The following is a 15116-nucleotide window of genomic DNA, read 5'->3' as shown; positions in this document are numbered from 1 at the left end:
CCTGCTCAGAACAGGATGAATCTCATCTCACGAAGAATTCTTAAAGTTAGAAAGTACAACATGACCTACAGAGAGAAAAAGTCCTAATCAGTTTGGCATTTAGAGGGCAGTTGCTCATTTTGGAATGTCTTCATTCTTTGTATTGCCCAACTCTCTTCAGACAAATTACATCAAATACCTGTGCCATGATGTCCAATTCCATTAGTATATGATATTAAATGCTCCATTTAAGTGTCCAATAGCTATTGCATAATGGCAATACAGCCCTTCTAGTCTTATGTGTATGTTTGAAATCTGTGATGATTCCATTATTCATTTTTATGTAGATATATACAAATGTTCATAGACTTACGGCTAAAACTGTTGGAGACATTCCTCAACAAACAAGTGAGGAAACTGTGGATGGGGTAGGCAAGCAAAGGGCCTGGGGTGATCAGAAGAGAAGGAACATAGCAATCAACAAAAAAAAAAAAAAAAAAGCACAAGTGCCATCACTTGAATTGTAGGCACGTAAAGAAAGAAATGCCAGCAGAAGAGCTTTATGGGGAAAGCTCTCATGCCCTTTCTGGGGAATCAGCACACCTTGGTGCCTCCCTGAAACACCTATACACCAATGCATACAGCACAGGGAATGACAAGAGGAATTACGGAAGTCTGTGTAATTACTGGAGGTCCATGACCTCACTGGGATCATGGAGACGTGGTGGGACAGCTCACGACTGGAGTGCCATGACAAATGGATATGGGCTTTTCAGGAAGGACAGACTAGAAAGGCAAGGAGGGGGAGTTGCCCCTTATGTGAGGACAGGTCAAGATTAGCAGACAGAACAACATGGGTGATGCTGTAGTAGGTGCCTGCTATAGACCTCCTAATCAGGGGTAAGTATATGAGGCCTTCTTCAGACAATTGGACTAAGTTTCACAATTACAGGCCCTGGTTCTCACAGGGAACTTGAAGCACCCTGGCATCTGCTGGAAGGACAACAGAGCAGAACACAAACAACCTAGGAAATTTCTGGAGTGCAGTGATAACAACTTCCTGACACAGGTGACCAAGGAGAGGTGCACTGCTAGACCCAATACTTACAAACTAAGTCATGGGAAGAACTGGTCATGGGACATTAAAGTCAGGGCAGTTTGGCTGCAATGATAATGATATGATGGAGAGTCCAGGATCCTTAGAGGAGGGAGCAAGGTAAAAAGCAAGACAACCCTGGACTTCAGGACAGGAAACTCTAATCTCTTCAGAGATCTGCTTGGAAAAATCCCACAGGATCCAACCCTGGAGAGAAGAAGGGTCCAGTAGAGCTGGCTGATATTCAAGGATCACCTTCTCCAAGCTCAAGAAAGGTCTATCACCATGTGCAGGAAATCAAAGGCAGAAGGAAGCCTGCATGGATGAGCAAGAAGCTCCCAGGCCAAACTCAGACATAAAAAGGAAGTGTGTAAGAGGTGGAAGCCGGGGCCGCTGACCCAAGGGGGGAGTATGGAGTTCCTGTCCAATTGCATAGGGTTGGGAAAGCCAAGGTCTACCTTGATTTGAACCTGGCAAGAGATGTGAAGGGCAACAAGGAAGGATTCTACAACTATAAAAACAGAAAAGGAAAACTAGAGAAAATGTAGGTCCACTGATAAATATAGCAGGGTCCCTAATGACAACAAACACAGAAAAGGCCAAGGTAGTCAGCACCTTCTTTGCCTCAGTGTTTACTGGCAAGACCAATGTTCAAGAATCCCAGGCCCCCAGGACCAGAGGGAATGTCTGGAGCAAGGCAGACTTAGCCTCAGTGGACGAGGATTAGGTTATGGAGCACTTAAACTCAACATATAGAAGTCTATGTGGCCTAAGAGATTGTACCCATGAGCACTGAGGGAGCTCCCCAACATCTGGACAACGCTGCTGTTAGTCATCTTTGAAAGGTCATAACAACTGGGACACCTTCCTGAGAATTCTAAGAGAGCAAATGTCACTCCTATCATCAGGAAGGAAGATCTGCTGACAGACTGGTCAGCCACAACTCAATCCCTGGGAAGGTGATGGAGCAAATAATCTTGGAAATAATTTCCAGATTTGAGGACAGGAAGGTGATCAAGAATTGTGAGCATGGACTTACAAAGGGCAAGTCACACTTAACCACCCTGAGTGTATTCTGCAATGAGGTGACTTGTTTGGAAGATGACAGGAGAGCAGATGTTCACATCCACTTTAGTAAGGCTTTTGATACTGTCTCCCCTAACATCCTCACATACAAGCTGACAAAGTATGGGTTAGGTAAGTGCACAGTAAGGATTGAAAACTGGCTGAATCCACAGGATTGTGACCAATGGCACAAAGTCCAGTTGGAGGCAAGTCAGTAGCACCCCAAGGGTTAACCCTGGGGCCAGTACTGTTTAACATGCTGATTAATGACCTGAATGATGGGAACAGAGTGGACTCTCAGCAAGTTCACAGATGATACAAAACCAGGAGTAGCCACCAATATACCAGATGCATGTGCCAGCCTTCAGAGTGACCTGGAGAGTTGGACAGAGAGGAATTTCATTATGTTCAACAAAGAGAAATGCGAAGTCCTGCACACAGGGAGTACACCATGCACCAGCACATGCTGAGTGCCAACCGGATGGAAAGCAGCTTGGTAGAGCAAGACCTTGAGGAACTCGTAACAACAAGCTGACCATAAACAGCAATGTACCCTTGTAAGCAAAGAAGGTCAACAGCTTCCTGGTCTGCATTAAGAAGAGCATTGCCAGCAGATAGATGGAAGGCGAACATTCCTCACTATTCAGCACTGATGAGGCCAGGTCTGGGCTCCCCAGGGTAAGACAGCCATGGGTTTACAGGATTGGTTCTAGAAAAGGGCCACAAAAATGATTAAGGGACTGGAATGCCTTTGATATAGGAGTGTTTAACCTGGAGAAGGCTTGTGTGTAGAGGACTCTTATCCATGTGTATAAACAGGGAGCCAGACTCCCCTCACTAGTGCCTACTGCCAGGACAAAAGGTAACAGGCACAAACAGAAACGCATGAAATTCCCTCTGACCACACAAAATACCTTTTTTACAGTGACTGTCCAGAGAGGTTGTTGAGTCTCCACCCATAAAGATATTCAAAACCCAACTGGACATAGTCCCAGGCAATCTGCTCTAGCTGATCCTGCTTGAGCAATCTCTAGAGCTCCTTTCCACCCTCAATGAAATATATGTATACATCTAAGAGAATCAACACCACTCCTTTTTTATTTTTTATTTTCATAATGCTTTTCCTAACATTGTGCTCACACCATGTTTTTTTCCTCACATTCTTTGCCTTTCTGAACTTAAGTTTGTTTTCTTCTGTTCTTCCTCTTCTGTTTGGAATTACTTTCCTCAGTGGAAACAAACTAAGCTTCAAAACACTTCCAAAAATCATCCCCTAGAAAGCAAGTCAAAAGACTCTGTGGTTCCAAGTCTGCATGTTTATTAGAGAAAGGATAGTGTTACAAATACTGAAGATATAGTTTTATGTTCTCGGAAAACAAACAAAAACCTCAAGATCCAAGTCAACCCATTCTTCACCTTCCAAAGATACTTTTATCTTATGGTAATTATAAAATGCTTATGAGACCCAAAACATTCCAACTTTTAACACTTGGTACTTATACTTTTTTTTTTAAGCAATTAATGCTTTAACACATAACAAGTAATCGAGAAGTTAAGCTATTGAATGCAATCCAAAGAACCAATTTTCTCCCCCTCTCTTGTTGCAATTTATGTCCATCATCTCTGGTCTGCCTGCCATGTACCACTGTGCTCCCTGAACCATCTCGGCAGCCCTTTGCTGAATTCACTCTAGTTCGTCTCTCTCTTTTGTGCATTGGGGGGGGGTGGGGGTAGGGTGTGTGTGTGTGTGTGTGTGTTCATGTTCGGGGTGGGTGGAATCTAGTATTCTTGATGCAGTCTAATTAGTGCTCAGTAAAGGAGAATAAATGACTTTCCCCAGTTTTCCGATTACACTCCTTTTCATACAGCCTGAATACCGTTAGCCTTCATTACATACTGCTGGCTCATGTTCAGCTTGCTGTCTACCAAGACCCACAGGTCCTCCTCATCAGAGCTACTTCCCAGCCAGTATTGCTGCAAAGGGCTCTGCCTTCCCAGGTGCAAGAAAACTCTGCATTTATCCTTGCTGAATTCCATGATGCTCCTGTCAGCCCATTCCTCCTGCCTGTTCAGGTCCCTCTGATTGGCAGTACTACCCTTGAGTTTCCATCAATCTGGTGTCTCTGCAAACTTGGTGAGAGTGCACTGCATTGCCACTGCCACGCTGTTGCTTAAGATATTTAACAGTACAGGTCCCAGGATACAACCCTGCAGTTCCCTGCTTGTTACCACTTTCCAGGTTGGCATACAACTCATTAACCACTATCCTCTGAGCCTGATCATTCGATCTTACCTTTTTTTAAACCCATCTGGTTGCCCATCCACCCAGATCACAACATCCTAATTGGGATAGGATATTATGGGACACAGACAAAAGACCTGCTACAAGTTGAAGTAAATGACATCTGTTGCTCTCCCCTTGGCCACAGAGCTAATCATTTTATCACAGAAGGCAGCCAGGCTTGTAAGGCATGATTTGCTCTTGGGAAAAAAATCCACCCTAGCTATTCCAAATCATCTTCACATAGCCAGCACTTCCAAGAGGACTGCCCCATGGTTTTCCTCAGACTGAAATAAGGCTGACTGGCCTTCTTTGAAGATGGATGCAACATTTGCCCTTCTCCAGTTGTCAGGGAACTCCCTGATCTCCAAAACTTTTCAAATATAGTACAGAGGAGCATCACTACAGCATCAGCCAGTTCCCTTGGCATACTTGGATGCAACCCATCTGGTCCCATGGACTTGCATTGGTCAAGGTCTTGCAAGCACTCCTTGACTCAGTCCTCGTTCACCGCTGAGGACTCTCCTTGAATGCTTCCATTAGACACAGCTACCAGAGAGAGCTTGTCAGTAAAGACTAAGGCAATGAATACAGTGTCTGTTGATACTGAATCATCTGTCTTTTTCACCAATAGATACATATTTTCCTTGTTCAGCATTCTACTGCCAAAGCAGTGGTAAAAAGCTCTCTGCATTGCCCTTGATGTCTCTTACGAGTGTCAACTCTAGACAAGCTTTGGTTCTCATAACACCATCCTTACATGTGCAAAATTCCTCATTTTTACAGTGCCCCTGTTTCCAACTCCTATATACTGACTTTTTGCACTGGAGCTAAATCATGAGTTTCCTGTTCAGCCTTGCCAGTCTCTTGATACATCTATTAGCTTCTTGAGTATCAGGATGTCTTTGCATTTGGAGGAGGTTGTCCTTAAGCACCTGTCAGCTCTGCTGAGCTCCTTTACCCTTCACAGTTGCCTCCTATGGGATCCCATCAACCAGTTCCTTGAATGAAACTGAAGTCTGCTCTGCTAAATTCCAGAGTCTATGCTCTGCTACTCTCCTTCCTCAGTTCCATCAGGATCTTGGTATCTACTATTTCACAGTCAGTATAGCCAAGGCTACCATTAATCATCTGATCCCCAAGCAGCTGTTGATACTAAACAGCAGATGAAGCTGGGTATCGCCCTGTTGACCTATCCAGTATCTGTATTAAGAAGTTATCCCCGACATCCTCCAGAGAGCTTCTTGACTGCTTGCGTTCCAGTGTTAGCCTGCCAGCAGATGTCAGGGAGTCCAAGTCCTCCATAAAAATCAGTGCCTGTGATTCAGAGACTTTTAAAGAAGGCTTTGTCCTCTTCCTCACCCTGATCAGATGAACTACCACTACGATGTCATCCTTTTTGGCCTCTCCCATCCTCATCCACAAGCTTCAACCAGACTGTTGTCATCCCACTGAACAGTTCCTTACATCCAAACTTCTTTACATCATGGCAGCCCTGCCATCTTTATCTTTGCCTTTCCTGAGAAGTTTGTATCCATCCATCTCTCACTCCAGTCATGTGAGCTGTGCCATCATGTCTCCACTATACCAACAACGTCATAGTTCTGTGACTATATGCAGAACTAATTCCTCCTGCTTGTTTCCCAGGCTGTATGTGTTTGCATACATGCACTTGGGACTGGTAAAAGAGGGCTGCCCATCTCAAGACTCCCCTTGTTCCCACCACCCTGTACCCTTTGCTTTCCATGCACATGCCAATACCTCCCTTAACCATGGATCATAATGTCCCTTCACCACCCAAAGCTCTACTCACCAGGTTGGCCAGCCTGTTGGCATAGATGCTCTTGTCCCACTTGAGGATCAAGGACTTTCAGTGACAGATGGGAACCCACTTATGGGCCCCATGGTATTAAAAGCCAAATGCCTGTTGACACAAGCTGTGCAATTAACCAGGTTTTGATCCACAGGATTTGCCTGCTCCTTTCCCTTGGGAGGATTTGTCCTCCGCAGTCTTACCCTTTCACAAGCAGGACTGAGAAGTTCTTACATAACTGGGGTACTTAGTTTGAGAGATAACACTATCTCTAGCAAGCAGACTTGGTGTGCAACTCAAATTTTAAAATTTCAAGACAAAAGAACAGTGCATTCACAGTCCAAAAGACTCAACATGAATTACAAGCACCTAGTTTACTTTCCCTCCATTTTGGGAAAGCAAACTGAAACAATCAAATATCAGTTTCTCCATATTGCCAGTTAAGAACAGGCAATGTGCAGGGAAATGGCACAAAGGACAAATAAATTACTTTTTATGCTCTCTCTTTTAAGAATCCGGAAGAGGGAAGTATCAAGAGATAAAATATTTCTTCCATGTAAGAGAAATAATTACAGATAAGCAATCTTAAAACTGTAATCCTTCCACTCCTCTCTACACAATGGAACCTCCTGAAGATTTGTCCTCTTTAAAGCAGGAAAACAAAGTGTGTGGAGGAATAGCTATGATCTGTGTAGAACCTGGTCGTCACAACTACTCAGTGAGTGTAAAATAGAAATTTTTGTCTGAAGAGAAAGAAGGGAAAGGAAAAAGAGTAAACATCAAAAGGGTATGTATAATAACGAATCAGCCAAATACCCTTCAAAAGGTACTCTTTCAGTTCTTTCTAAAACTTGCTGGTTTTGATTTCATAGGTGCTGAAAAAAGGTACTATATCTCATTTATGACCTTGGTGGAGAGGACAATTGCCACAGCGAGTGGTTAAAGGATTCACTCTGTTCATGCTCTCTTCATGAGCTATTCTCAGTCAGATATTGTTCTGTCTCTCACATTTGACTGAAACAACACATCCTTGACACCAACCTCTCTCCAGCCCCAGTAGCTGACAGTGTGTTCCAATACCTTCTGTGTAGTTTGTCCTGCACCCCAGACTCCCTTTTTTTGCGTCAGAGGAGGCACTGTATGCTACTCAAAAGTCTCTTTAGTAATATTCTGTCCTCATGTCCATTGTATCTTTTAATTCTGGAGTTTTTCCTCAAGAATAAAATCACAACTGAAGCAAGATCAAAAACCTAATCTGGAATTTAAAAATAAACAGTTTGATTTCCAGTAAACTTCACTTCTTATATTCAAACAGATCATTCTTTTCACATACATACACCCCCAAACACAAGTTCTTCTGTCCAACAGGATAATTAAGTGGGACCCAAAATACTCTTCCTGTTGTTAAGAGTCATTCCTGTTAAGAATTGCAAGATTATTACCAAAGGCTGTGTATCACAGAAAGAGCCATTTTAGCTGTAAGACTAGGGAAAAACAGTTCACGGAAGTGCTTAAAAAGTTCTAGGCATCACCTCTACAGAATCACCATGAAAAATCCCAGCAGGCTTCTTAGACAATCAGAATCTATCTTGATTTGAAACAGTTGCGTTGATTCAAAAGGAGGTCTCTTCTTCAAAGGCGATGACCAGCTCCACTGAAGTCATAAGGAGAACAGGAAAGGGGAGACACAAATTCACCCTTTCAGAAGTTTTGTTGCCTAGAAGAAATATGCTATTTTTATGTCTGTGCAAGAAAGCTGCAGGCAAGTTCTTCAGCAATTAGAATTCTTATTATTAGGATAGCTTTCATGCAGTGTTGGCAGGTATTTTAAAAAACGGCTCCAAGTAAGTCTTGTTAATATTCCACATATCAGCAAAACAATGTCTTCCCATATCAACCAGCAACAGCCAAAGATGCTACCTTAAAACAAATAAACTGGGAAGTTATTTTGGGTAGAAAATTATACCACAAAAGTATACAAGCATCAGTAAGGGATAAACCACATAGACAGAAATTCCATGCCTAAAGAAGAAACACAATATGAGAACTACACTATTGGGCACCTACAAAGTATGACAACAACTGTGACATATTGATTATCACAATACATACTGACAGGGATAGAGAAACAACAGTACCATACTTCCTAAGTGTCAAAACAAGGTACAACTGCCAATAAACTTTTTTTTGGACCAGCTAGATAGAAACCCACAGAAGCACAGGAACTCTTGAAATCAGCCAGAACAACATGCAAGACTTGTTTCACTGTTAGTTCACTATTCTGTAATGTGTTTAAATTCTGTACCTTTGCAAAGCTATAAAAGCAAATATTATGTATGACTTCAAAATCAGAAGTTAAATATAAATGAAGAAGCTTGTTCAAAAGAAGTAAAAGGAGCAGCTAAAAGTGAAATCTGTACAGGTAGCATAAAGACTGTAAAAACATCATACTGCCTTCTGAGAACAAAAACATGCCAGACATGAATAAAAGGAGTCTAAAAGAAGGTAACAGGAATGTATCCTACCCAAAAAAAAAAAAAAAAAAAAAAGGCAGAAATTGTGTTCAAATGAGGAAGATAAGCCCCAGATCTGTCAGGTTACACAGAAAAACACAATAAGCATATTTAAAAATTAAAGAGATTGATCTGAAAACACAATCATTCCTTTTTGGGAGCAGGAAGCCTCATACAAAAACCTGCAGAACTAAAAGATGACAAATATAAAACTGAAGATTGAGGACCCTGTTATTTTCCATTACTGCTGCTTGGGTAAAGATCTCAAATTCATTAAATATTCACTTAGTCAAAGAGGTATAAAATCTGCAGAGTGAACAGATTTTTCTGATATTCTTGTGTAACTCCAAAGGCTTAAACAAAATACAAGTATTGGTATTGACAGAGTCCTTGCTAAACTCAAACTTTCAAAGGCTGACTGAAGAAAAGTAAGAGCTGATTTTGTCTCTGTTTATCTTTAAGTGTAGCAAAGAGAAAACGCAAAGCACCATTTGAACTACTTCCGTTTGATTTGGTGTGGTGACTTTAATCATGTCAGCTAGCTCCAACGTTAAAATAAATTGTGACCAGTTTGCCTCACAACTACCCACCAGTAACAGGCATTTGATACACGCCCTTTAAAATGCAAAGAAGACAAGTCATATTACTCTGGATTACAAATAACTGCTTTTATCATGAAACACAAGATACTCCCAAAAAAGAAAAAATAAAGGATGTTCAAAGATAGAGGTACACCCTGCAAATTTAGTTAAAATCAGTTCAGAGGTACCACACACACAGAGACCATTCTGAACTGTAAGCATACACACACAGTCATGACAGACCTATGGTCCTAGGCCACGTATATTCCATGGTCCAAGCACTACTGTTCCCTAGTATTTGTACCAGAGACACAGTAAGTCCAGTTTGGATAGGTTTTAGACATCCTGCAATTACCAATTTCAGTTGCAATGCAAATACAGTACAAGTGAGAATTATTAATATGTGGTCAATTCTTCTGTATAATGATGTCTTTCTCTCCCCTGTTCAGTCTCACTTCTCTCTTTGATAATATTCTCTAATCCATATCTGTTTCCTGAAAGATGAACTGATGATGACAGACTGTACAGGACATTTCCTTTAGGTTATGACTGGACATGAGTAAAAGTAACACCTAACAAAGATGCATGTCAACAGATACAGTAAAAAAAAGAAGTATTAATCACGTGTTCTACAGCTCCAAAGCATTACCACAAACAGTACATGTTCTTGTTATTTCCTGTAATTGTGCCAACAGCTTCATGAATTCTTTGTCAAAAGCGACCAAGATCAATAAATCAAACATTCAACTATTGCGTACAAAAGTGTTTTATACAACGCCTCTTTGACGTAATACCAGAAAGGGAAAAAAGTCCAAGCCATGAATATATCTGAAGCAACCCTAAGAACTCTGCCTCCCTTTACTGCTTGCTAAGGTTGTTCTTAAGTAGTACATAAATAATTAGTGATTAACATACAATCAATTAGTCACTAACATATACTCAAAGCATTCAAAACAGATTTCACCTTTACTTAAAACAATTAACTAATGCTGACATTATAATAAGAACCCATGATAACTTGTCAATAATATATTAAATTATAGAATATTCCCATATTATTATAGACTAAAATAATATTATAAAATAATAATTCTAAATGAATTTATATTAATATAAATTAAATAATTATATTAAATATTTATATTATATTAGTATATTAATATATAAACAAATATTGAAACACTAAGAGATTGGTTTTAATTTTGCAAACCAACATACCTGAAATGTAAAGTGATTCTTGATGCAGCATGTTCCTTACACAAGTTTATGAATACTAGCAGATTTATCTTGATTGAGAGGAATGACTTTGGTAGTGCGGGTGATACAGAATTATTCCTTGATAAATTTCAGAAACGGCAGGGCTCAGATAACCTTACTTTCTGCAAACTAGTTGATTACTGCATATACAATCTATCAACATGTAAACAAAGCCTGAATTCTTAGTCAGGAAGCAAATTCACTGAAATAAGACTCCATTTGAAAAATAGACTTAAATTCCCCACCTTAGAATAAGGTATTTGTCAACTGTGCCTTTTTTCCCCCAGCTCCTTTCAGAGGATAGTAAGTGTCAATACTATGGGGAACCCCATGGTACTTGCCACAGTACCCACTGTATTTAAAGTTACCATCTTCAAATTTGAAGCATAACTATCAGCTTATTTAGATTAAAGAAAAACTAGCCTATAGAGTTCCAACCAGCATGAACAGAATTTTTTAGTAGCCACCACGTGCTTGCTTTTGCCAATATAAAACATATTTTGCTTAACATATTTTAATAAATAGGAAAAACTCTGAAAGAATCCCTGCAGACAACAGTTTTAAATAACATTATCAATAGACATCTGAACTTCATGTAAACTGGTATCTGAACAGTTCTTTTTGTAGAAGTTCATGAAGTCCATCTCTGATTCACCAAATGCCATACAAATATTAAATGCATTACAATGAAAATCTTCATCTCTCTAGACTGGCCTCCATTTCTTAATGTCTTCTCCCTTCCAAGTTAATAATTCAAACTACCTACTCAATTTCTTCTTGCTTTACATTTGAAGGGGTTTTTTTGCCTTGCCTACAAAACAAAAGTCCATATGCCTGCTCTACTTAATACAAGATGACCATAATGCACTGAGATTGCCTAATAAAACTCCAGTTACGCTAAAATTAAAAACCATCCACAAAACAGATTTTCATTTACTTGCATGATTTACCAAGTCAATGTCTTTCCTATTTCACAGTACTAGGTATGATTGCCTTTTTTTTTTTTTTTTTTTTTTTTTTTTTTTTTACACAAAATATTGAATTGTGCCTGATCATATGTAAGTCTTCTGTGTGTCTCTTCAATTAGCCATGTCCTATACTGTAAGTCTTCCTACAGGTACAACAATTCTCCTTTCTCATAAAGAAAACTACACTAACATGCGAATAGTCCAATTCATTTTAAGGAGTATACTCCCAGAACAATACTACTACTCATTGAGTAAATGCCTACATTAAATCAATCATTTCTTAAGTAAAAAGAAATTTCACTTTAGTTCCAGTTTAATTTTAAAATCAGTTTCACTCCTAACATAAGTACCCATACACACCCCTCTTCTGCAAGGATGGAGGCGGCAGACTGGATCCATTTGCTCTTAGTTCTTTTGTGTCAGAAAAGGATAACATTAAAGGAATGAGGAAAGCTAACGAGAAGGAGGAGGAATGTTACAGTGAATTCCTCAAGGAGTCTGCCAATGAAGACTGGTCATCTGTTCATCCCTAAGAAAGCAATCACACAGCTTACTGACAGTAATAACACACGGATCTTTGCAGAAAACACTGTTCCTAAAGAACTATACACAAGGTTTTAAATAGGAAAACAAAGCAAAGATACTCAGGTGAGTTCAGCCACATGAAAACTCATAATTCCCCACATCCCACAGTTTCACATTTTAACTTTTCAGAAGCTATAATACCCGCAAAAATATTTTATTCTTTAAAAATTCAATTAGCCAGTTCAGAGACTTACTCAAATTATCAGAGATGACTAATACTCAGTGAGACCTACGGGTTCCCAATTATCTCAAAAATTACTGAAAACACATTTTGCAGCTTTCAATAGAATTGAACATATAATATACATAAAAATTAATATAAATGTATAAATATATAACATATAAAGGAATATAAATAAAAACACACTCCGATCAATTTGAATCACAGATAACATATGAAACCTTATGGTTGCCTCCAGCAGTCTCAGGAAATGTAAAAATTCTGACTCATAGCTAAGTCTGCACACCGTAAAAACCATGCACTGCAATTCCATGACTCAGACAGCTGTGGAATCAAAGTATGACATTAATTTAAATCTAGTGATGACTAGTAGACAAAAAAACCCCAACAATCATACTTTATATGATATGTAGAGATTTTATGAGTTGGTCAAACAAATCTTACCCCAGCAGAATTTTAGCATGAACCTCTTTGTTAGTCCTTGAGATTTCTCTCAAAGAGGTAATTTCTGCATCAAACCAAAATCCTCTTTCTTCTGGAGTCTCAACATTGTAGTTAACCATCACCACATCACCCACTTTTAGTTCACTCCACTTCAGAATGGTTCGTGCTCGGGGTCGAAGATTACTGGTGTCCATTTCTACTATGCCATTCTCTGGGTACCTTGAAAAGTAAAATCAACAACAGTAACGATTACGACTCCTGTAACAGTAAGAAGTAAGTCACAGATAACATTTTTCAAAAGTATAAATTTTTAAATGTGCTTTGGGCATGTAAGAAACATAGTATAAAAATCTGACCTAATATCCTTTTGCAAGTTTAGTTTTCTTCTAAACACAGACCAGGAATTTGACTAATCTCAAATGGAAAAAACAGCCTCCATGAGTTTTCTCTCAAAACAAACAAACAAACAAACAAACTTAAATAATTAAGTAAATCTGTAAGCAGCGGATGACTTTTTGATTGGAATGCTATTAAGTTCAAGGTTTTGGGACATGCATGGCCCTAGTTTGCTCTCAGTAAAGTCAATATTCTAATTACAATAATAATGAAAAAGCAATGAAGATTAAAACTAGGTTTTTCAACTCAGGACATTTCTAATTTAGTTTTGCTTTCATGCATTTGTTACATTTCCACTAACTTTAATAACAAGGCATTTAGGACAGTTCTCTTTAAAAAACTGACCCTACAAACACAGCATATCAAATTCATGTGGTGAATATAGTCCAAGTCCACATTCCATGCACCATGTTTAAAAAAAAAAGTCTAACTACAAAATGTATTTAAGTGAGAAACAGAACTAAGACTCTCAATGAGATACATGAACTAACAAACTGAAAGTGTTTCTCCCTTTAAATTACAAAACCAAAAAATCTAGAAAGATAAATGTGGGAATCATTCCTTCTCTTGACAAAACACTTCTCTTGGCAAGATGTAGTAAGGAATGCAATATTAAAAGAAATTAATGGTTCACTAAATCTTAATTAAGAAATTTTGGTTGATTTATTTTTCACTGAAACTTGGTGACTTTTTACACAGTATTTTGCATAGTATTACCCACAAATTGCTAGGGTTTATAAGAGATTGCGTTCTTCCTCCTGTGTTGGTGTACACCATCACAGCACATACTCAGAATCAAAGAGTAATTAATAATTTCTGAAGAGCTCCAATTCCTTTTCGAGTTAAGAAAGACTCATTTAGCAGAATTAAGATAGTGATATTTGACAGCACTACAACTAAAATCCCAACCCAAGAACGCAAGCTTTTAAGATTTGAGACGTTAACTTTTCAGTTTAATACCACAGCCTTCTTAAATCCTCTGTATAAGGCAATTATTCAATGATAGTAGAGCCTGTATAGTTTGCACATGTGCTGGAAAAACAGCACAATATGGACATGATGAAAACATTGCTTGCAGAAAAAAGCTGGGCTGTTACAAAAAGTAAAAAGTAAGATGCTAGACTAAAATGGTGAAGTTCCTTTCTGATACTGCGTGTAAGCAAATAAAGAATCTTCCGTCATTTAACTAGTACTAGATGAGGTCACAGTACAATTTTAACAGAGAAAATGAAAATAAGTCTACTGCCTATAAACAAGTGCTATTAAAAGTATTCATTTTTCCTTCTTAACAAACATTGCTGAGGATGATATATCTTAAATTACATTTCCATCATGTGATTATTAGTACTTTAGCAAGAGCACTCATGCTTTATAGTTAATACACCTTTATCAAACAGCACTGTTAAATCATAATGGCAAAATCCTACTCTTACTAATAAAAGTATGGCTCTGTCACTTTCCAGCATGCCTCCCTGTAGTGAACAAGATCATTTCAAGGTCTTGGGGAAATTGCACATTGTAACATACTACATTACTACAGAAAGAAATACTAAAGCTACTGTCATTAACAGCATGAGGCTCCGATAGACTATACCCTGAAATCATGATGCCTAGTCCTAAACAGTTGATTGAAAGCCCACTGATGTAATTGGAGACATTTTAAACAAGTTCATTTTGCTTTGTTTTATGCCTTCTATTAAATCTAACACACCAGTTTGCTACTACAGATAAGGCAGAGCCGGGGCTAGACCTGGCATTCTATCTCCAGGCATTTCTTTGTCATCTACCATGCAGACATCTAGAGTGTACCTTAAATTTGTGGGAAGATTTATCAATTTTTTTTGTTGTTTAAAGAAACACAAACTACAACAGTGTAAAAGTGGCCGTACCTTTAGATAAGCCAATGGCCAAGGAAAAAAACGTATCCTTAACTACTTACAAAAGTTAAATCCAAAGA

General features: G+C 38.9%; 1 protein-coding gene across 2 annotated transcripts in view; it reads right to left on the bottom strand.

Annotated features, from left to right (window-relative positions):
* Nucleotides 1-15116, bottom strand: part of UHRF2 (ubiquitin like with PHD and ring finger domains 2) — a 95487-nt gene that overhangs the window by 46328 nt on the left and 34043 nt on the right. For both annotated transcript variants that reach the window (XM_076361601.1, XM_076361602.1), the window contains exon 4: nucleotides 12764-12982. In XM_076361601.1, the coding sequence (XP_076217716.1) occupies nucleotides 12764-12982 (219 nt within the window). The remainder of the gene's footprint in view (nucleotides 1-12763; nucleotides 12983-15116) is intronic.

This window comes from Aptenodytes patagonicus, chromosome Z, assembly GCF_965638725.1.
Source record: "Aptenodytes patagonicus chromosome Z, bAptPat1.pri.cur, whole genome shotgun sequence".
Lineage (NCBI taxonomy): Eukaryota > Metazoa > Chordata > Aves > Sphenisciformes > Spheniscidae > Aptenodytes > Aptenodytes patagonicus.
Note: the sequence above shows the minus strand (reverse complement) of the source record. Positions and strands in the feature narration are given on the sequence as shown.